Source organism: Drosophila yakuba, chromosome X (genome assembly GCF_016746365.2).
Source record: "Drosophila yakuba strain Tai18E2 chromosome X, Prin_Dyak_Tai18E2_2.1, whole genome shotgun sequence".
Taxonomy (NCBI): domain Eukaryota; kingdom Metazoa; phylum Arthropoda; class Insecta; order Diptera; family Drosophilidae; genus Drosophila; species Drosophila yakuba.
The window spans coordinates 3,025,774-3,050,056 of NC_052526.2; the positions used below are offsets into that span (position 1 = coordinate 3,025,774).

A 24,283-nucleotide genomic window follows, 5' to 3' on the forward strand; every position below is an offset into this window, starting at 1 on the left:
TTCAATTAACTTGCCGCCCATCTGAACTTATTGTTTATGCCCTTTTGTGTGGGGGTGCTTTTGTTGTTGTTGTTTTTTTTGTTTGGTTGTGGGCACGCCTGCAATTAGATACAAATGCGAGCGGCCTACGTACATAAATGCACCCTGTTTGGCGGCAAAAGCTGAGAAGCAAAAGGTGAACGTCCTTTGGCAGGACTCGACGCATGCGCTGCGCCTGGGCAGGAGCATGGAACATGGAGCATGGAGCATGGAGCGTGGAGCGTGGAGCAGCACTTCTCGCACTTTGCCGCCCAAGAACAAGAGGAAATTCGGAGAGCCGCCCAACCCAGCAGCTTTTTTATGCATCTTTGGTGGCCCGATTGTTGGCTCCACTTTGCACTCGCCCCGTGTCATACCTTTTTGGCCCATTAGCGTCTTTTGCTGCACATATGTATGTATGTATATATGTACTGTGGGTCGCCCAGGGGAGTTCCCGCTTTTCCGGGCAGTCGAGTTCGGATGGCGATAATCTGATTACGCCGCTGGACACCACGGGACACCCGGAAGAGTCCACTCCTCGAGGCTCAAGGGCTGGCCACCAGTGGACGAGAAATGCAGGTTTGCCCAATTCCCTAATTGCTTGGGCAAACATGAAGGCTACTACTATTTACTCGGCCGATAATTAATTCCAATTCACAACGATTTGACGACTTCCGTTTGTGTTTTCTACCTCGCCAAATAAAATATTAAAAAAAAGGTTTGATCAAACAGTATGTTTCAGTAATATGCATACACTCGTATGTGTGCCACATATGTTCAGTTTTCCACACTTTGCAGTGCATTTGGATGAGGTATCGCCATTGCTCTCGTGTCTGGCTTAATTATTCAATCTGTCGCATAGGCATTACCACTAACTCACGTGCTTTGGCCACATTTCCCAGACATTTGGGCTATAATCATTTATTACTGTGCCTAGGGATTCGCCACTCGCCACTGCCACTTTTGCGTTGCAGCGTAGGGTGTGAAGGGGGAGTGGCAGCTAAGAAATAGAGAAGTGGCAGAAGTGCACTGAAAAAACACTGAAAATGAGTTGTTGGTAAAGGACAGTCTGAATTAATTGTATTAATTTTATCTTTATACATTTTGGATAATATTGAATTATGCTATTGCAAAGTAGCTTAATTTGTAACAATACAATACAATTACAATTACAATGCCTTTTTTTAATAGATTTAATTTATTTTTATTTAATTTTTACATTTGGGATAATATTAAATTATAATATAGCCATGCAATCAAAACAAATCTTTAAGAGAAGAGCAACAATTTCCAATGCGCAAGAGAAAAAAAAAGTGCTTCAAAATGTTCTCTTTACGTTTTTACAAAAGAATCCGAATATCGTAAAGCGTTTACGATATTGATTTTTTCTACGTTTTGCTTTTGCGTTTGCGTTTGGCTTTGCCTTTGCCATTGGCTTTGCATCGCGCTGCTTTTGCGTTTGCCTTTCGGTGTTGTTAGTTGCGTTGGAAGTTGGAAATTTCAGTCAGAAGCGAACTTTTGCGAGTGATGGAAGACACTGCCTCTTCAGACCGGTGCCCAAAAATAAAATAAATAACTCATAAGTAACTCAGAACTGAGAACAGGAACAGCAATAATAGTAACAATTAAGAGCACACGGTGATTTTCACTAGATTTTCATTACTTTTTTACTGGTTGCTCCCGTAATTGGTATTTTATTTTTGCGTTTCTCATCGCAACTGGCGATTGTTGCATTCCAGTAATCGGTGATTGCTATTAATCCGTGTTATTGTTGTTGTTCTGCGTCCAAATCAATTTGCTTTGTTTTTGTAAAAGTGCAGTGAGAAAAGTGCTAAACAATTAGGCATCCGCATGACTGGCGAATAAAAACAGGAAGCTGCACTTTTTTTTGGGCAGTGCGTCGTCCATTTTGTCTGTTGTGCGTGTGCCAGTGTGTGTGCGTGTGTGCCTGTGTGTGTGACTGAGTCCGTTTCCGGTCCAGTCAATCAACAGCAACAGACTTGCTTGTATTTTGCATTCGCATTTGGCCAAAAACGCAGGACCACAATAGCCCTAAATCTGCTGAATTGTAGCGAAGCGAAAGGAAACGAAATAAATAGGAAAAACGCGCGCAACAGACGCCACGCCACGCCACGCCCCCCGCCCCCAACGGCATCCTCTTCCTCCGCACGAGCGGAAGCAAAACAAAGGGAAAACAGGACAGCAGGCAAGGAGCAAAGGAAGTGAAAGGAAACGAGAGGAGAACAAAGCAAGCGGCCGCAAAGGAAACGCATATGAGCTGAACGGCAGGATATAAACCCCAAAAAAAAGTAAGTCAAGTGATGGATCAAGATAACCCCTTCCATATCTTCCATATGACATCATTCCAAACCAAACTGACCAGCACAGTGTTAACTTGGCCAAGAAGGAAGCCCGCAGGCAATGTATCATTCAGTAACAAAGGTGCAACAAGTTATGGTTGCGATACATTTCAATCTTACATTTCGTAGATCTTTAGCCTGCCAAAAAATGGAGAAAAAAAAGTGCCAGTTTGTAATCTGATCTATTGAGGTCCGACCGTAACACTAAGCTCCTTGATCCCCCATTCCCCTTCCCCCATCCCCCGCGAAGGCAATCAAACGGCTGCCCTTCTCGGGTTACACACACATTTCTTGGTCTTCCATTAGAAAGACATTGGCATCACCACCTTCGGTCCAAGTAAACCCATAAAAGTGCTGGGCCAAATGGAAAATCTTAATTGCACAACGCCAATTCTGCGCACCAACAAAAAGGCCTGCTTTCATAGATCAGCAGCTAGTGATCCATTGCTGCTATTAATTTCGCTTACAAGATCCTTTCACTTGTTCCCCGTTACAATACCTAAATAATATGTAGCTAATTGAAGCAGGTTTGAGTCACTTGCAAGTAAGTCACTTGATTCTGTAATGTCACAGCATCGAATTGATCGCCTGAATCACTGAGCTAAACTGAAAGTGCCAAGTTCAGAGGTGAATCATTGTCAGCGGTTCATCACTGCCACATGGAATACGATCAGAATGTGGCATCGATTCGCATCGATTCGAAATCGACGCCTATGTTTTTGGGTTTGGGTTTGGGTTTCTCAGCATGGAAAATCATTTGCGAGGGTTGAAACCGCGACACGCGATTTCTAATGGTGGTTTGTTGCTGTTGCTGGTGGGTGGGTGAGTGGGTGAGGTGGTGCTTCCTTGACGATGACGTTGATGATGAGGTGGTGGCCGAGTCGGTGGTGGTGGATAGCCATCCAGTGGACAGCTCGAAATCTGAAAGGCAGGAACAAAACAAAACCAAAAACAAAAACACAAAGCAAAACGAAAACGGAGTGCATATTCTGCATACGGTCGCGTTTCGTGTGCCAGCATACATATGTATATTAACTAATGAGCCGACGACCTCGAGGGGATGGACAACTGGGTGACTGGGGATGTGGGTGGGTCGGTGGTTCTGAACGAACGGAACGCACCACCCAGCCGAAACCCACTGTGCATCACGCACACACTGAAATTTGCATAATACAAACACAATTAGAAGGTTTCCGAAAACATGAAGTGCTCTAAATCCAATCGCCCAATTATGGCTATATGTTCCGAATAAATTACAAGTTATTTAGAAAAACATTTGCTCCAATTTCCTGAGAATTTCCAAATTAAGTAGCCACTATTTCGCTGAGTGCTTTGGCCAACTGGCGACTGCAGACGGGGGTTTGTTTATAAGGTCACCACCCTATTTTCACGTATTGCATCCATCTGCTGACAGTTCTCATGCTCATTTCCATAGCCATTTTCATGCCCATTTTTATGCCCATTTTCATCTTCATTCCGATTCCCATTCCCATTCCCATTTCCCTTTGCATTTCCATTTCCATTTGGATTCCGATTCCGATTCGTTATTTTCTTTCTTTTCGGTATACAATTGCATATCCGGTTCTCCATGTGGGCGCCGTCTCTGGAACGTCCACGGATCTGCATAGATCAACTTCTCCTCTCCTCTACTCGCCATACATTTCACTATCTTTTATTGTGGTGCGTTGTCTTTTTCCCCTGGCGCCGATCCACCGATCCACCGAGCTTCTGTGTGGGTGGGTGGGGCTGGTTGGGTTAGGGTGGTTCAGTTGGTGGTGCAGTCGGCTGTCATTTGTGTGCAATCTGTCATCGGACACTGTCATAAAGTAGCTGCAATGATCTCCCGATCCAATTCAAGTGGCACAGTTTGTTTACAATGGTAAACCAGAAAGCTAAAAAGCCAGAAGGCCAGAAAGCCAGACAGTTGGTCCCACTCGTGTTTCCCCTTTCTCATCGACGGCTGCAATCTGCCATCTTGTGTCTTAAAAAGGGAAAACCTTGTTAGCCGCTTGATTGGCACGCGAGAAAAAGAAAAGAAAATACTCGAAAAGTGATATGCATTTTCGCGTCATTCGGTGCGTAGTTTGCTGCAATTAATTGCATTCATACATTAAAACAGCGAATTTGGCAGTGTGTTTCAGCCTTAGATTGAAATCGGGTCAAGTTAGCGTTTTGTTTCGTTTCGATTCGATTTGCGATGGTGGGCAATAATAATGTTGCACAGAGCCAAAATAAGAGAGCTCTCAATTAACAGCATTGGTCTAGTTTTTGCGCCAGTTTCTCAGTTTTTGCGCGAGTGTTAGCCATCGAATGTTAATGGTATTAGCCAAGCTTTCAATTTGCGAGACTGTGTTGGTTGCCGCTTGATGTTTTCTCTGCCTGCCGAACGAGAACATGCGACAATTCTGGCTTGCAAATGGCCATGGAAAAGCGTGGAAAAACTACGAAGCTGCTGACCAACAAGCCAAAAAAAAAAAACATGGAAAAACTACAGAATTACAGCGTACAGAAAACTGGTAAAAAGATAAAGGCAACAATGTGGCCAGAATGCTTTTTATGACCGCCGACGTTGCCTTAATACGCTCTAAGTTGGCTTTTACTAGTTTATTTGTTGTTTTTTCTTTCAACAGAAAAAAGGTAATGGCGTTTCCCAAAGGGCCTCGTTAACTCACTTGACTATCCACTTGAAGATCACCTCGCAATTTGATGGCAATTTACCCAGCATTTTACAAAATACAATACTTTACCACGTATATTTCGTTTTTTAGTTCCCAATCGATTGGCATTCAAATTTGAACAAATACATTTTTTGGCATTTTTCGAAAATTTTTATGATGTTACCAAAAATGAAAAAAATGAAATTTCCCCTAATCTGTAAAAAAGTTATAGGGTTTGTTAGCATTGGTTATTAGCTGCTCATCTTTATCACCATTTTAAGCTAAGTTATGATGAAAATACCCATCGAAAATATCGAATATTTGCCAAAAGTCGTTTTTCCGAATTTCCGGCATAAAATAACACGTTTTTTTAACATTTCTTTAAAAATAATTGTCTGAACTTGGAATGTCATACCTCGTTGAGCTCGTAATTAAATTTCCAATCGAACAGTGTCCTCAAAAGGCGATTCTATTTTTTAGCCATTTTTTGCAAATTTTGATGATGGTACCCCTTACAAAAAATGCGAAAATTTGGCCAAAAAATATTTTAACATAGTCGGTCAAAAAGTGATTTGGTTGGTTAGTATTGGTAATTATGAGTAAAATTCTTTTCGCTTTCTGACCATTTTTAGCCAAGTTATGCAGAAAATACCAATCGTAAATATTGCATTTTTGCCGAAAATTGATTTTCTGTTTTTTTGCGTAAATAATTATCAGTATTTTGAACACAACATTCGAAATAATGGTCCAAATATGGATTGTTATACCTCGTTGAGTTCGTAATTGAATTTCCAATCGAATTGCATTCCAGCTTGGACATGTCAAATTTGACCCATTTTTCGCAAATTTTGACAATGTTACCCCTTACCAAAAATGCAAAAAATTAAAAAAAAATTCTCGACAAAAAATTAGCTGGACTGTTGGCATTGGTTGTCCGCTGCTCAAAAAGGTATACTTTTTGACAGTGCGACTAATTTTGACCAAGTAACTGCCAGAAAACTGCTCAAAAAAGATTTTTTTTGGCTTTTTTCAATGTTTGGAAAGTCCATACAGAATCTACACACTTGGCCAAATGGAGCAAGGCACATAAAAATATTATAGCTTTTATGATTTCTTGCCAAATTCCAAACAAATATTTTCAATCGCAACCAACTGAATACAATGCGCTCGATCGGCTGGCTATATAGCGACTAAGAAAAATGAAAAACAATTCTGCCCTTGAACAAGTGGAATTTCCAGAGGGAAAAACTGGCACAATCTTTATGACCCTCCATCGCTGGCAAATCCAATCCAATCAAGATGATATGATGCCGATGGATGGGTGCCAAACACACATTTTGACAGATTGAGGAGCTGCTGCTTCTGTTTTTTTTCTGTTTTCTTCAGATTTAATATTGAAACTAAAGAGCTGTAGGCAAATGGAAATCTTGATTCAAAGTCACGAGCAGTGGCAGCCATAATTTCTTGCCCGATTTTTCGCCACACTTTTCGTTTGGCTGCCAGCCAGAAAGCTAATAAAAAATTGCCGATCTTTATTTGTATTACTATATATCTAAACACGAAATCGGGCAAAATGGTTGGTTGCAAATGCATGCTGCACATTTGTAGTTGCAAATTGTTTATTTTTTTCCTCTCGCCTTTCGTGCGTGCGGAAAAACAAATTCAAAATAAACACATAGCGGCCACTAAGTCAGTGGAAAACTTTATAGTCTAGACTACTCCATTCATCAGCATCTTTTCGTGTGAATACCTAATAAATTTTTCTGATCTTTTTTCTCCGCTTTCAGAACGACCAATTTGCGAAACCAAAAGTCTTGAGAATATTCAACTGCTGCTGCAAACCGTATGACTGATTTTTCAATTTGAGCAAAGCATAGCGATTACCTACCTAAGAACTTTATACCAGCTTACAACTACGAACGCATTCTCGTATACACCCGGATATCCATTTGCGTATTTGAATGGCACGGCAATAGCGCCGATTATCTAGGATTACATATAGTAGAGCGCTAGCAAACGATCCCGTAGATAGTTTTTTGTACTCAAACCGCTCTAGCCGATTTAGCCTGAAAGTATTTACATATATACATACGTACATATATCCGATCTGATCCGATAGATAGGAACAGGAACAGGAGGAGGATCGGCGGAGGAGCGAAAGGAATGCAGCGGTGTCCCTACATTCATGAGATGCGCGAAAGATTACTGGACCAGCCGCGGGAGACACTACAACTGGAGAACATGGAGCGGGCCAATCTGCTCGACAACCGCCAATCGGCATCCGAATCCAACCAGGTCGGCACTGTGGTCAAGGTAGGGGCCATCGATATACTCGCTACAAGGATTGCCCCACTCATTCACACTCAATATACATTCATATACATATATACATATCATCATCCATCTGTTCATCTAACCAAATCGAAACACACACACATAAAACCCATTGTTTCACACGCCCAAATTATCGAATTTACATCTGTCAAGTAACTGGAACCTAAAAAACAAACATGATTTGATTTGAGTAACAAACACAACTTCATACATTTCAAACATTGCCCATGCAAATAATTGTATATATATTGTAATGAAAGTTAAAAGCAAGAATATAAATATCCTTCTCTATAGCAGTGTGTGTGTCGGTGTGTGTGTGACAGATTAATGACTTCTTTTTCTAAAGATTTTTTCGCCCTAGCCAAAGAATTTGAAACGGATCCCAAAACTTAAACCATCAAAATCCTTGCACGAGTTACCGATTCGCCCTTTCTTTATGTTTCTCGAATTCGAAATCGAACTGAAACGAGCCAAAACCATTATGAGTAATATAATTTGCAATAAATTGGAATTGTTTTAATAACATATAAATATTATTTTCGAAACGCATGTGAATGAATCAATATAAGAGGTTGATTGCCACAGAAATTGCATTTCATTTAAGAAATCTAGAACTTGTGCCCCAGTTGCAATCAAATGAACTTACAGTTTTGAAGTTTGTGTGGCAAACTCTGGAATTAACTTTGTGTATATACCACCTACTACATGTTGTACTATATGAAATTCCAATTTATTGGCGTCCATCGAGAACGAGTACATTCAACGCAAACTAACCGCAAAATGTGTGTTTTTGATCCACCAACAGCTGCAGGGCGATGGCTACCACACGAGTCCTGCCCACCAGCGTACTCCACTAGTGCCGCACGATCTCGGCGAGGACTTCAATTTGGATTTCGACGATGATTTTCCGATCGATGCGCGCCGACCGAAAAATGCCAAGTAAGTGTGTTCCATTACTCCTTTTTTTTCAATGTCCCCCCATGTCCTTTATGTTCACTCTGCTCTACATATATGTGTTTTTGTGTTCCGTTGCATTCTTGCATTCCATTTCCTGCGTCACTAAACTTCCGTTTCACATTCCAACGTTCCGCAACTAAAAAACCAAAAAAAGTAAATAATAAATAAAGTGTGCCAGAGATCTCGTGACCTGCAATTCATGTTAACTTTTATGGTCTGTGACCTTGTGACCTCGTGACTTCCCTAGTAGACCCGTAAATACCCTACAATCGCAATTCGTGCTCAATTTAATCAGTTGGCAAACCGTTTTACAGCGACAAACATCCAGCGGTTCTCACGCGCCCACAGCAAAGGTCAGATTTGCTATTAATCATTTATGCAAAAAAACCCAAACTTAGTCGCCAAAGGCCAAGCACACATATATCTCTATACATATAGAACAAGTAGCCCCTAGAAGTAACCAAAAATCTACTTTCCTACTAACCCGCGAATGATATATTAGCTAGTTCGCTCTGGAACGTAGTTGATCTTTTTCTATCACCTGCATTTTGACTTGGCTTTTCTTATAGCAGTAGTAACACCTTTACCTACTTTAGGTCCACTAACCCCCAAATCTCCTTAAGAATTCTTCATTTCGGGTAATTCTACGGGTTTTGTACTGAGTGCCTGCATACATTCAAAACTAAGTACTACATTTATCCGCTTAGGAAGTCGCAAAGACACCGGAGCCAAAAACCAAACTCAGCCCAAATTTCATTCAGCTTTTTCTTTGTATCTTTATGGCATTGTGTGCCTTTTACTTATTTATCTATTTTTTGGCATCCAGGGGATTATAATGTCAATGAACTGGACGCAAGGCACATTGCCTTACATTTCCGATGGTGTGGCATCGTTTTTTTTCCACGAGCGTGTTCCTTATTTCATTGCTCCTCTCTGGTCGGGACATAAAACAAATAAGTAGGCGGCGAGTCATCCAAAATCGCTTATACAATGCTGTTGCCACTGGGTGGTGCATGGGTGGTGCAGGGTGGTGCACGGGTGGTGCACGGGTGGTGCAGGGTGGTGCTGTGTGGCGCTGGGTGGTTTGGAGTTGCAAGCAAATTACGCAACTTGACAAACCGACAAAGCATTCCACTCGGCTGGCTGCGGCATGAACCGTCAGCGATGCATGCCAACCAGATCAGTTGGCGTCTTCCATATGCTACATACACTGCTAAAAAATAAGCAGCATATTTATTCAGAAATATTAGTAATGATTTCGAAAGTAATAAGCAGTTATACAATATATTGATTTCTTTGCTCGTAGTGGCAACTTCCTCGCGTCGATGTTCATTTTGCGCAGTGTATTGCATCCCCAGCAGCTCCATGCCCAGCCGTTGGGTGGCAGTGGAATCCGTGGAACTATGGCTTTGTCTCCGCCACCAAAGAGTCATTGTACGAATGACTTACATTCGTGAGTTTCTGCAATTTGCCAACACAATGGGTGGCATAAGGAGAGCGTCGCAAACTATCGATGCTTGGCATTTGGCCAGAGTTGTCAGCCTCACTTGAGAAGCACCATCCTCGACTTGTGTTCCAGTTGTTGTACATGGAGAACTTAACACTGCAACACACAGCGTTCCCCATTTGGCTACATTTCTTGCGGTGTAGTTTCTCGTTATTGATTTGGCTCCACTCAGTTCATTTAAAAAACAAAAAAAGAACAAATGCCCATCATCTATTCGCGGCAAAACATTGTCACCCGATTAGGCACAAGGTTTTTTTGTGGTAGGCCCAAGGATCTCGGTGGCTGGACCCCCAATGCTCCATACTTTGTTTTAGAAGTGCTAATTTAAGCCACCGATAAAGACCTCAACTGCTACGAGGGTTGCCTGTATACAATATAGGGTATAATTAGGCAAGGCCACAGCAACCCTTCTACGATTTTACCAAAAGGGGCTGCAGGATGAAAGGACACAATAATTATAGAAGCCACCCGGGTTATTGCTGCCAACAAAAAGTCGGAGATTTATATGTGCTTTTGTTTTAGCTTAAGGATAACAGGGCATTATTTTTAATATTATATCTTCAATTGCGCATTATTATCAAAGAGACTGACAGCCGGTTGATTAGGGAGTCTCTCATCAATTGCCAGGCTTTTGCAGTGCATTTTTCCACTGCGGGGATTAGTGAGTGGCATCTGGGTCACACGTCTCCGCCTGGCGGGGATTTGGCATTTGGAATCCGGAATCCGGGATCTGGGTTCAGGGTGCGGCTGCCAGCGATTCGATAGAATCTAACCTACCGCCTGTAACCCTCGACTTTGCTGCTTTTATGCCCCTTGATGCAACTACGTCGCAGTTGGCGATTTGCGACGCAAATCCTTAGATGCCGTGTCCTTACACTGAACATGAAATATAACTTAGAAGTGTACAAAAAAAGGCAACTAAGTTGCTCAAAACTAAACACTGCTTATTACTTACTGTCTCGTACTTGTAACCATGTTTCCAAACTTATATAAGAAAAGCGAAATAATATAGTGAAGGGGCAGCAGTGCGTAATTTCTCTCAGTGCAGCCACACACTTTTTATTGCCGCCACTCCTCTGCTGAATGACTGCAACCCCTTGTCGCGCACTCTGCACTCGACGACGTTGTTAGTTGGGAATTTGAAGGGATGGGGCGTTCGTGTCGGCGAATGGGCAACCAAAACAGAATGCCGCAATGTTTTTGCGAATGTGCGGCACACAAGGACGCAGCGCTGAAGTTACGATAAACGGCAAAGGACGAAGCCGAAAACGAAAACGAAGCCAAACTCCGAAACGCAACGAACCAGACAGCATGACGACGTCGTCGCCTTTTATCGTAAAGCTCTGCCGCAGCGCACAGTGGGTAAAAACGAATGGGCAATTGAACAGTGGGACTACTCAAAACGACATCGAGAACATTAGTTGGACAAAAGTTTGTGTTTTCGGCTAGTATTACGTTAGTAATCAGTTAAATGAAGTAGAATGCAATGACAGCATATAAGTTAATATAGATTTTGATAAGCGCCCACTATGCCAAAGCGACTGATGGTTCGCGGGGTGGTGGGGAGTGGGGACGTTGGGTGGTTGAGTGGGTGGTTGTAACATGCCGCGTCACAATGCGAACAACAAAAACACCAGATGACACCAGATGACGGTAGTAAAATCAGTAGAGACAGGCCGGGCATCGTGGGTAATTGAGTTTTGGGCTGTTGCTTTTCGATGACTGATGGATTTCTGTGTTGGATTCTGTTCCTTTCCGTTCCGTTCCGTTCCTCAGTTCCCCGTCAGCGCCACTGATGCACTCTGCACATTGCCATGCCTGCTGATTGGCATTTGGCATGCCACCCCACCCCTTCCCACCCCCCCGTGGAAACTCATCGCTTTTCCCTAAGTGACCCATTTACATCGTGTGTGCGGCCAAAAAAAAGAAGAAAAAAAAACAACAATGGGCGTCCGCTTCCTGATGCAAAACTCAATTAAAAGATACGTTTTTGGGCCAGGTCTCAAGACCGAGTTGGGCAGGAGGGCAAAATGATGACCACAAAAAACAAGTGGTTCAATTTAAAAAAAGTAGAGAATTGGGTTTAGGGATTATGTCTCATAAACAAAAAATATTTAAATCAAATAAAAACTCAAGTCAAAATGTAAAAGGGGCATAGACCAACTAGAAAACCTTAATGTACTTTCTAAAGAACACGGAAAAGCCAAATGTAGGAAATCGAAAAATGAGTTGAGGTACCAGCACCTTACATTCTAATCAAGGCGGAACAAAGCCCGGTGAATGCTGCATGCAAATCACATGAATGACAGGCCTCTTTTGGGCGCAGGATCCCCGACAGGACCCACAATGCGAATATAACCCAGCAGAACTGCAGGACTACAGAGCAACAAGAGCAACAAGAGCAAACATCGCACATCAAGTCAAGTCGCGCAGCGAATTGTGTCCTACTTTCTGGCATACTCAAAGGACCTTTTCCCCTGCATCCTATCGAGAGCATCCTGCGAGCTGCAGAACGAGAGAACGAGAGCGAGAGAGAAAGCGCGAGGCGATTAGGGAGGAGGCAAAGGCGAAGAAAGAGACGGGGCTATGCGAGCAGAAAGAGAGAGTGCGAGAGATTCGGCGCAGATTGAGGGCGGCTGCTGGCCGACAAAGGATGCTGGACTTATCCTGCCAGGGCCCGTTTCAGTTGTAGTTGGATAGTAAAGGGTCTTGGACGTATCGTGCGAATCGTTCGCCAGGTAGCCTCCAGAGTCCTCCAAAAAGCCAAGAGTCCTCCAATCAGTTGGAATTTTTCAATGAATTAACAAATAGTTGAACTCCCAACTGAAACCGAGGCTGTCGTACCATTATTTTTTGAAGTTTCAACTTGAAAAGTGATAATCGCAGTGCTCCAATCAAACTGACATCTAAATCTGTGAAAATTACTGTGAAATCTATCTAGAGCGTAGCATTCAGTGTTTAATCAATGCACAATTTTGGGCCAAATGAAGCAATTTGCAGCGGGGTTTTTATGTCATAATACCAATGATTTTCCGCATTAACTACAGTTAATACTTTTGCCCATGCCTCCAAAAAAAAAACAGAAAAGAAAGCAGGCTTTTAATGGCACCGGGCAATATACACACACATTAAGCAGCTTATTATACACACAGCCGAGTGAGAGTGAGGGGGACGGAGAGATGCTGGGCGAAAGGAACAGCACGATAGCTCAGCTCTTAAGAACCTGAGCCCCGCGAACTCCCAATGCAGAGCGATACTATATTCCACATACATAGATCCCTGTCCGTGTCCGTGTTTGTGTCTATGTCCGTATCCAAAGCATACACACCAGCACACCCGGATTCTGTGGGCTCCTGTCCACAGGATACACTTTCCCCGCCGGAATGCGATGTGCGAAATGCCAAATACGGCTTTCAACTCAACTTTCAACCCCGAATCTCGCGAGGAGAGATGAGAGAAGAGAGAGGTCACTGGGTCGCTGGCGCTCCCATCCGGGATGCAGTGTCCGTAGCGAAAAGTATGGCCACGCCTCATTTGCCCATTTGTCAAATGCATTTCAAATGCGTTCCACAAGGAAGAGAGAGGGACAGAGAGAGAGAGAGGGAGTTAGAGAGAGAGAGGGAGAGAGGAAGAGTGTCAGATACATTTATATATTAGGATGCTCTCCAAGTCAAACAATAGTCGTTCTGTTGCATTCGAAAATAGAAAATAAAGCCTGCAAATTGCTTCATTTAGAGTTGCCGCAATACATAATTACGAACTGTGAAGTGAAATTGACGGAAAAACAGAAAAACTGATAAGTAGTTGAGGAATCGAGGTATCCGGCGCGAAGGACCAACCAAATCCTATCGCCCATCGATAGAAAATAAATCGGCAAGCAGATCGTCGACAAAAAGCCAGCACAACGGAGACCGAAACGGAAACGGAGACAATGGGCGGCGGTGAAGTGAAGGTCGCTACCGTCGACGTCGAGGGCGGGGACAACATGGCCACCTTGCCGGTGTCCCGCTCGCATACCGCCGGCAGCACCGACAGCGCCGAGAAGAACAACGCCGCCAACAAGGAGATGGAGCTGAAGAACGTCATGCCGCAGCCGCTGCAGAGGTGCGAAAAGCGGGTGGAAAAGCATGGAAAAGTTGTTTTGGGAATGTGCTCTGGATAGTTTGGGGGGAGACCATCTACTGACAAGGGACAAACTGATAAGTCCTATCACCCTGGTTTACTTATGTCGCGAAAGAAGTTCGTCAAACTGAAAGGCTTGCTGGATAGCATTTATTTCCTTTATAAACGCGTAGAAAGTCCTTTTAACCAGCACTTGATTATCAACCAAAGTGGTAAAAGGGGTAAAAGGGGTAACGCGGAATTGATTTCATTTCATTTACGCATTTACATGCCCACCGAACTTTGTATTAACGAATTTTGGGTATTAGCTTCGAGGCCATTCTGCAATTAGTATTTAGCTATTGGGCTAATTCCTGTGTATAACAGCTTCACCCAAAACACTTGAGCACACTCACACACCCACACACACACACATAGAGATAGAAACGCACACCTTGTACATAGACAACTAGTATACACGGTCGTAGTATGCATAGTATATAGGGTATATGTATATATATATAACCAAATGTGCAGTCCCAGTCGTAGAGCGCCGTCTCATTCTCTCATCGAGGTCCTTGCAAAGATTTAGGTTTTTTTTTTGTTGTATGCGCTTCCCGCCCCGCCCTTTTAACCGAACACCGCCCACGCCCACCGCCCCCCAGGCTGTGTAAATCCATCCACTTAAGTTAGCATATATGTATGTTTGTAGTGTAACGAATTGGATAAACAATACTTAATTGACATCGAATCTTATAGGGTTTGCTACACGTTCAAGCCAAATCCAAATAAGTACAGTTTTATGCCAGCGAAAATAACGGTACAGGGCACATATGAAACCAATCCGATAACGGGACCCATCGAACTATGGTAATGTGACATGTGACATATGACCTATGTATGAAAACCATGACCTATCCCAATTGACCAAAGTGCTCCAGACCCCGCCGAACTTCCTCTGTTTCATATTCCTCACACTGCTTGGGATGATAGCTTCATATCAGATACTTTTATAAATCACAAGATACGGACGATTAAAGATATAAAATCATCCATCAGATTGGCGTACCTTTCGAATACTCGCTGCTACAATGGGGGGGGATGTGCATCACATGCAAATGGATGCTTAAGTGGGGTGGGAAAATGGGGGTGGTGTATTTAAAGCAGCAGCCACTAACTGGGTCACCAAATACGCAAACTGCTGTGGAAGGCACCGTGGGACGCAAGCGTAGCGTAGTCGTAGTCTCGATTGCAATTTATAGAACTTCAGTGGTATTTCTAATCAAAATCGCACATATAGCTTATATTTACAAGCACTAGTATGAGGTTTTTGTTGTACAAAGTTCTCAAGCTGTGGTAAAATGCCCACTGTGCAGGTCGGTGGCTAATCAAACATCAAATAGGGGCTAATGCACGGCGTTTATGTGCCTGAGATGTTGAGTGAAAATGCACTTGAGTTTTAGTTGCATGTCGGATACTTTCTCACACCCAAACAGACACACACACACACACACAATGAGCTACTGTCTCTGCAGAAGAACTCAAGCGAAGAGGGGAAAAGTGGAAAATTAGCAGCCAGCGCTGGAAGCGGCACAGTGGGTCAACTCGGGGGAGTTTTGGCACCGATTTCTGGCCAGATCTTGACACAGTTTCCGCACACTCACACACACACAATCACACAATCACACAATCACACAATCACACAATCACACAATCACACAATCACACACACACACACACACACACCATCCGTATATACGCGCACCCCGATTTTACTCTTCTGTACATACAAAACTGAGTTGTGAAGAGCAACGTGAGAACTTCAGCGTACTGACCACCTCGCGGTATCCTTTCGCAGGACATCGCTGTTCATCGTGACCAGTCTGGTGTACGCGATCCTACTGATCGTCGTGTGCATTGCCTACGTAATCAGCGATGTAACCACCCACCGACTGCCGGTTTTGTACTACGAGACATTCTTCACATATCTGTACGGCGTCAGCATACTCTTCCTTCTCTACGTCTTCTGTTTCCTGCTGCAGGGTGAGTAAATTCGATTTGCCAGCTGAATTATTGGTCACCTGAATGTGTCTACAAGTAAGCAGTAAAAATAGTCGTCTTGCGGTTGCACTTTATAGGAATTCCGCATCGAACAAAAACTGTTGCCTACTTCTAGGCGCCATTCTTGTGAATCTTATTATGTGTTATATGTATGTACCTTGTTTACTTTACCTCTTATCTTGTCCAACAGAGAGCTCTTGCTGCAATGGCGGCAATGGTGGCAGCAAACCGAAACCCCAGCCCAAGGAGAAGAAGTCGAAGAAAGCCAAAAATGCCGATCCGGCCGATTCGAAGGACGCGAAGGGCTCCAAGGACTCTGGCAAGGCAGCCAAGGGCGCCGCATATCAGGTGTGTATTTCACAGATCCCTTTAAGGTTTATATATTAAGGATTAAAAACAAAAAACGGCCTCTTGAAACATGCGTAACCTAATTATGGGTTTCTTTCCCCCTCTATTATTATTATCGAAGCACACACTGGCCAAGTTTCTGGTTTGCTATCAGCCTTTTCTCTACTACTCATAAGTTAGCTACTGTTAGCTGCTTTTACAATACGCTTACAAGTCCCTTGCCATAGAAACGAAGTATAGACTAATAGATCTAAAGGCTTATTTTTGTTGCCAGCTAAGATATTTTCTATGACCCGTTCAACAATTGTAGTAGCAATGCTAATTATGGGAGCCAAGTGCTGAGGTCGCAGCAATTAGTTTAGCACCGAGGGCTGTCTGTTGTGCCCCACACATGTGTATACATATTATCTCTTGGTCCATTCGCATGTAGGAGGCACCTGTGGACGCCGAGGTGGCCGTCACCCCAAAGAATGTGCGCAAGCGCAAGACAACCCATAGTGATCTGACGCACGGCAGCTTCTTCCTGCGAGTGGGTGCCATTGGTGAGTGTGAAATTGGAGTAATCCCTGCATGGGGAGAACTATATCTAGCATATCTAACCACACATTGAATCCGTCTGTTTACAGCTTTCGGTTTGGGCGGCATGATCTACATTGGCCTGGAGTTTGGCTCGTTCTTTGAGATACCCTTCGATTCGCCGTGCCATCACATCCTGATCGGCGTGAATCCGCTGCTCCAGATGATCTTCACCTTCATGCAGATGTACTTCATATTCATGAATGCCCGGGTAAGTGCAAAGGCCATGCTGATGCTCTGTGTCCAACTCTAAACTAAAAAAAAAAGAAACTAAAACTAAAGAACACTGTAAGCGTATGACTACTACCTACTACTACTACTACCTATACTACTTATACTACTGCTACCTACTGTTATTATCCACGGCTATTCTATACTCGTATGTTAAATGTAAAGCCATCATTAAGAACACGAATCCAACCAATCCAGCTCCTACTCAGAACCCCAGCGAGGTTAGTTGCTCCAGTTTCCGTTTCCGTTTCCGTAGAACTCACTCAATGATTAGGTCGCGGCATTTTCAGTTAGGTCGCGTTTCCGTTTCCGTTTTCGGTTTTGGTTTCGGATTCAGTTTAAGTTAAAGTTTGCCTTGATCGATCTCAATCCAAATCTCACCACGAACTTGTAATTGGCGTGCTAATTGGCAGTTTTCAGTTCAGTTTTCATCCATCCGCATCTGGTAACTGCAATCTGCATTCTGCATTCTGCATTCAGCATTTGCAACTGCATCCATCGCCGATCACATCATCTGCCATATCCACTCGCTTGCTTCTCTCAATCGCTAAAAACGAACATTGGAAGAGCGCCACAGACAACAGACAATCCGATATCAAATGCCATTGGGCATACACACAAAGTAATCAATACCCTTATATTTTCAAATACCCAGCACCACACACGCATTTCAAGCAATCAAAATGAAATAAATCAGCCAGCCAAACAGCTCATTCATACAATCATTCATATTTATAATTCATATTCATATTCATATTCATTCATACATGCATACTCATCCAAACCACGTGCATATTCATTCTTTTAAACAAATTTCGAAATTTTGCTACGTAGTTATTTAATGAACCATTTTTGTGTACATAATCCCACAACTCCGCCCCATTCGCGCGATCGCAGACTAGGCCGCCATTTCAGGTACGATATGCAACTCATTTTCTACTCTACTCTCTACTAGTCTACTCTACGCCACTCCACTGTACTCACCACCTAAAAACTAAACCCGTACCTGTACCTGTACCTGTACATCTGCCCCCCATCAAACACTCATTTTGCCCACCTAACTGCTACCTCTCCAATATGTATGCCTACGATTTATACACATGATATATCATATCATATCTGATAACCATATGATAACCACAAGTCTAGTCAAGCTACTGTATCTTTAAGATACGTCCTGTGCGGCAGTTTGGTTTTTGTTGCGCCCACTGTCGCTGCAGAGGGGATATGCCTATATACTATATATAGTAGAGTACCCATATATTAATAAAATATATTATTTGGGACTCAAAGATTTCAATATGTATAGCTTCTTGCATTATTGGCGCGACTAATGAGCAAAGAAGGGAGACCTTAGCAACGAACGTTCATTTTATTTGTTTTCACTGTATTTTCATTTCTCATATATATTTATAGTAAATATGTACATATTATATTAAAGTGGAACCCCCTGCAGAGCCAGTGGCTTGCAGCTCCTTGCAAAGGAGCTGCGTTTTGCCCGAAATCTAATCTCTAATCTCTATAATCTCTATATAAGTAATCAATGTAACCAACTTGATCGCCGTGAGACTCTCCGCCGTACTCAAGCGCACCGCGCACACCTCTCTCTCTCTCTCTCTCCCTCTCTCTATCTATCTCTATCTCTTTCTGTGGGATACTGGATCTCCAGCTGAACATCCACCGCTTCAAGGTGATCGCCCGCTTTGGCTTGATGCACGTGGTGGCCACCAACATTTGCGTGTGGATCCGCACGCTGGTTAAGGAGTCGCTGCTGGAGATCACGATCTATCATCAGAAGAACGAGCCGGAGGCCGGCGCCTCCTCCATAGCACACTCCATCCGGCAGCATGCACTGCGGCACGCGGGCACCGTGCTGCGCACCCATGCGGGACCCAACAGCGAGTTCGAGGTGCTCGATGGCGAGGACATACTGCCCAAGGATGTGTACAAGAGCGACAATGTGCTGTCCAAGCTGGTGCGCAATACCGTCGATGGTATTTCGAAGAGCCTGGGCATGGGCGGTGACCAGTCGATTGCCAGCACCACTGGCGGCATCAGCACCACGACGACGACCACGACAAGGGCACCGTTCACCACACCGAACTACCAATGGCACAGCACTACTATGGCCCGCAAGCTGAAGAAGTTTATCACCAGCGCCACCACCGCGGCCACAACGGCGGCGGGCAGCAGCAGCACAGCCAGCAGCACCACCATATCACCGACCATCAGTAGCACCACCATTCCGTCGACCACCATCAGTAGCACCACCATCACATCGAGCCCCACCTTCAGTCCATTTAGCCCATCCACCACCACCACCACCACCACCACCACCACCGCTGCCGCCCTGAATCTCGAGACCAGCGGCAGTGAATCGCCCTTCGGCGGCCTGCAGCGCATCCTCTCCAGCGCTGCGCCGCCGAGCCTGGCGCCAGTCGATGGGTTCGGTTCCGCTTCCGCTGCCACGCCAGTGGCCAGTGCCGGTTCCTTCGTAGACAACTTCCTGGCCAGCACACTGAGCCCGGCCAGCAGCACCGAGGGCTCGGCCAGCATCATGAACAACCTCTTCGGCCAGGGACCCATGGAGAACAGCTTCCAGACGTACAGCGATCTCGGCCACGAGGAGGCCACCGGTCTGGTGAGCTTCGAGAATCTGGAGAGCCTAGACAACATATACCCGGCGGCGTTGTCCTCCAATATCGGCACACTCAACTCCACCGCCTGCGGCCGCATCGACATAATGGGCACCATTGTCTACGATTCGGCGCCCTACCTCTATCCGTTCATCATCGAGTATTCGCTGATCGGGGCGGTGGTGTTGTATGTCATGTGGAAGCACATCGGCCGCTATCCGGGCCGCATGAACGACGAGGATCTGGAGCATCGACTGGAGGTGATGCTATCGCGGCGAGCGGTGGCCATGGCGCAGCAGGCGCGATCCGGACGCGTCGACTGCGTCGGTTCGTCGAAGGGCCTATTCTTTGGGCTACTGCTGCTGGTCGGGGCTCTCATCTGCCTGATACTCTTCTTCGTCTTGGTGCGCCATCAGCAGTTCTCGCTGTTGGCCATTTACCTCGCCGACGCCAGCCACTGCATCCTGATGGCCTTCGCCATACTGGCCATTATTGTGGGATTCATCAGGTCTGGACGAGGAGTGCGGGGAGTGTCGGGAGCAGACTGCACAGAGCAAATGTATCTCACACCTATCCTTTTAACTTTACCTAATGCCACATTGATACTGAAGGATAGCATCTTAACCCTTTGAATGACTCTGAACCATTTCTCTGTGCAGTTCCCGCATTTCCGTATAGTTCAAAAACTAATCTTCTTCTCATTTTTCCCATCCCAACAACAAAATAAAGGGTCAAGAACCTGAAGTTCCGCTGCGAGGAGCAGTCGAACCTGAACGACATCTTGCTGCGCATCTCGGCCTTCGGCCTGTTCACCTACTCCGTGTTCAGCATCATTGCCGGCAGCTTGAAGGTGCTGGAGAGCGAGCCCAGCCTGCTGGTGACGACCACCGGCGGCGTGGCCGTCTTCCAGGTGATCCTGCAGCTGCTGTTCATCGCGGACGTATCCCGCCGCCGCGTCCACCTGCCGGAGCACGATCGGAGCAAGCCGGGCCGCCAGATTGTCACGTTCCTTCTCATCTGCAACGTGGCCATGTTCGCCATCTACACATTCGAAGCTCAAAAAGTATTCGCCAATCCTGTAAGTAGATATGTACGTAAGCGAGACTGAGTTAAGTAAGACGATTAACGTTCTCGTTCTCTACTCGTTATTCGATTGTTATTCGATTTGTGTGCTTTGCATGGGCATTTCTTTCTAGTATTCATTCTAGTTTATTGAGAACAAGAACACCAAAAACTATAGCATACTTTTTGACGCCTGCAATGCGTTCACTAACACACAGACAATACTTTCATAGATTTTAAACAGCTTTTTGTCTTGCCGTGTTGTGTGTTGTGTGTTGTCCTGCATGTCGTTGTTGTTTAAGCCAGGTGGCCCGATTTTGGAGCCAACTATTAACGCCTTTACCGCACATACTATGCCCACAGGTTCAGCTGGAGTTCTATGGCTTTGTGCCCTGGTCGATCATCCAGCGCATCACACTGCCGCTGTGCATCTTCCATCGATTCCACAGCGCCGTGACACTCGCCGAGATCTGGAAGACCACCTACAAGGCACGCCTGGAGTAAGGCGTTGGCGATAGCGATGGCTGGTTCCCGATGGTACCCGATGTCTATATAGGCCGATGATGGGTGGGAGTTATAAAAATGCACCAAAAACCGAAATGTAGCGAGCCCAGAACGCAAAAGTGAAGCAGTTAGGTTCTAATTACGTACTAAACATATATGCATACTACATATAATATATACATTAGTGCAGAATATGTACGAGAGCATATTATGAGTTTTTTGTTTAAGGAAACCAAAGCGTAACGAAATGAGTAACGAAACGAACGAACCAATCGGACCAAACTGCGCGATTAACAATTAACGATTGCCAACCGATAACGATTGCAGGTCGCTTCTTCATTTCCCCCACCCCACTTTTCTTCTTTTTTTTTATTTTTGTTTACTTTGTTAACTCGTGGAGAACTTAAGAACCTAAGAACTAAGTCATAGCGTTTACAATTGAACCGAGAACCTAGAGAACCGATAACCACGGCACATGTTTTTAATCTGAGTTACGTATTTAATTTAGTTTAGTTTAGTTTTGGTCTCTAACACGCTGCAATATCTTGTTACTAAATCGAAACTACAAGTTAATATTAATTTCATGATTGTTTAACCATTATCAGCTTCGGCAACCGAAACCAAAAACCAAAAAAAAAAAAAACGAAATCGATTAAAAATTCACATTACAAATAAGATGGAAATTATTCTGAAAACACATAAAAAAAAATGGTTGTTTACTTTTCGCGTGTTTTTCGCGACTGCGAATGAGGGAAATTCCCGTGACTATACACTGAAACACAAAACAGGGACACTCAATGCAATGCCATGAAGAACGCGGCCACAGGAAACGGAAACGAAACGGTAAATGTAACAAAGCCCGGAAACGGAAACGAAATTCGATCTGATCAGACTTTTCCACCAATCGAGAACAACAACAACAGTAACAGCCGAACAACAACAAACTGTGATGAATTCATATGATTTACTGGTATAATTTGCTACTCCATTACATTTCCCGATTTTCCAATTTCCCGATTTTATTTAACCATTAAGCATTTTCGTTTTTATTCTCAGCCACAAGTCACTAACTGAGTTGACACAACTTTTGTAAGAATTTAGAAACAATGGCGCTAAGACAACTTCATGGCCAATTGTAAAAACAAATTGCCCGAAACACCATAACTAAAAACAAAATCATACATATTAAAAAAACACAAAAACCAGAGAAAACAAAGAAAATTGTGGCTTTTAATGGCCAGAAAAACAAAAAAACCAAAACAAGAAAAACCAAAAAAAAAAAACATTTTTAATATACATTATATAAAAGTTTATAAATGTCCATTTTTTGATTATTAGTAGTGATGTTAAAAGAAAAACATAATTAACGGTAAAAATAATAATATGTATGTATGTTATAGCAGAGAATCGGATAAACCAAACCAAACCAAAAAAAAACACAACTTCTTAAGCAACACTCGAAAAAAAAAGAGAAATTGCGAAGCAAACGAAAATCTTTCCAAGTGAATCCCCGCATTTATGAATGAAAATTTTAGCTAAAGCGATATGGAAAATGAAGAGGAGTCATTCTGCCGATGAGATGACCGGAAAAACAAGCGTATAGGAACGGAAAAACCATTGACAAGCATCAAATTGTTTACAATTTACAATGTTAAAAAGGAAACGAACATTTTGAAAGATATATATGCCACGTATATCTATAAATATATGTATACTAACCCACCAAATTCAAAGTATTTCAACGTTTTATACAAGGAGACGATGCGCAAGACAAGAGATCGGACCCCTTCTGGAATCCAAATGCCCAGAGAATTCCTCTCCATAAAACCAAATCACTCATCCACATTTCCATTCCCATATCCATACCCACACCCATATCCATACGCATAACCATTTCCATACCCGATTCCCATTCGAAATACAGCTGCAACTCGAGTCAGAAGGCATCAGTTCGCTAAAGACCAAAGAAGATTAATGATTAATTGAGAATCCGATTATAATCTGTAATCATAATCCAGTCTACAAGTCTATATAATGCATGTTAACTGTAGGCGCGGGGAGTTCAACAAGAATACGTATTCAATACTCGTAATCCAATCAAATGTAATGTGGTAGCAAGCTAGGTAAACCAAGCCAAAAATCGAACAAACCATAAGTAGTTCAGCACTCGCTCAGTCACCCACGCGGATCTACATCTGGATCAGGATCAGGATCAGGATCGTAGGATCCGTATCCGGGGAATCATATATCCAAAGTTTGCGAATCAAATTCAGTTTGAAACTTGTACTTGCGTAGGCTCTTAGAAATTGTACTTGAATGCATACGCTACATAAATCACATACATATATATATATTTAACTATGCATATATATATATAAATATTTATATATATATATAAATAAATTTAATTGTTTTTTCCTTAACATTTAGTTAAACGTAAGATTGAATCATATTTTATGCCGTACAACCGAACAGAAAAGTGTGAGCAGAAAGAAATGTTTATTAAATGTTTCAACTAAGTTGTATAATTATAAGTGAGAGTTTACATAATGGAATTATGTATCTGTATCTAAGCAAGAGCAAAACACTGACAACATTTTAGGGCAACAACAGCGTCCAAGAAAAACGAGTTGGGAATTCGAGTAACGTTCAAATTGAAACTCAATTGACAGAAAATGAAAATTCAGACAGAAACTTAACGCACAAGAACAAACAAGAAGAAACATGAACAAACAAGATCAACACCAAAGCAGCAGCTAAATCCCATGAAATATACAAAACTTAATGAACGGAAACAAAAACATGAACAACTTATATACTCGTAGGTATATAGACAATTTCAATAACTGATAAATATATATATATATATATACAAAGTGAAAACCAAAACCAAAAACCAAAAGTAAAAGGCAAATCAGCAAAATTTACATG

General features: G+C 43.3%; 1 protein-coding gene across 13 annotated transcripts; it reads left to right on the forward strand.

Moving 5' to 3' along the window:
* The first annotated feature begins 1,544 nt into the window (after positions 1 to 1,544).
* Positions 1,545 to 24,235, forward strand: LOC6524130 (proton channel OtopLc). 13 transcript variants are annotated; one of them, XM_039377848.2, is made up of 14 exons: positions 1,545 to 2,331; positions 6,823 to 6,878; positions 7,155 to 7,348; positions 8,175 to 8,308; positions 8,641 to 8,679; positions 14,694 to 14,804; positions 15,793 to 15,977; positions 16,186 to 16,343; positions 16,465 to 16,485; positions 16,774 to 16,885; positions 16,970 to 17,130; positions 18,820 to 20,294; positions 20,516 to 20,876; positions 21,212 to 24,235. In XM_039377848.2, exons 3-14 carry the CDS (start codon positions 7,199 to 7,201, stop codon positions 21,350 to 21,352), a joined length of 3,048 nt encoding a protein of 1,015 aa, XP_039233782.1. In that variant the 5' UTR covers positions 1,545 to 2,331; positions 6,823 to 6,878; positions 7,155 to 7,198; the 3' UTR covers positions 21,353 to 24,235. The 13 variants fall into 13 exon arrangements, with proteins under 13 accessions (XP_039233782.1, XP_039233781.1, XP_039233784.1 ...); XM_039377847.2 differs by having other exon boundaries at positions 1,545 to 2,327; XM_039377850.2 differs by having other exon boundaries at positions 1,545 to 2,327; positions 6,823 to 7,330.
* The last annotated feature ends 48 nt before the right edge of the window (positions 24,236 to 24,283 follow it).

Coding starts and splice junctions, on each gene's coding strand:
- LOC6524130 (XM_039377848.2), top strand. CDS start 7,199: ATGCAGCGGTGTCCCTACATTCATGAGATGCGCGAAAGATTACTGGAC. Junction 14,805..15,792: donor ACGGGACCCATCGAACTATG/GTAATGTGACAT, acceptor ATCCTTTCGCAG/GACATCGCTGTTCATCGTGA. Junction 20,877..21,211: donor CCAATCCTGTAAGTAGATAT/GTACGTAAGCGA, acceptor CTATGCCCACAG/GTTCAGCTGGAGTTCTATGG.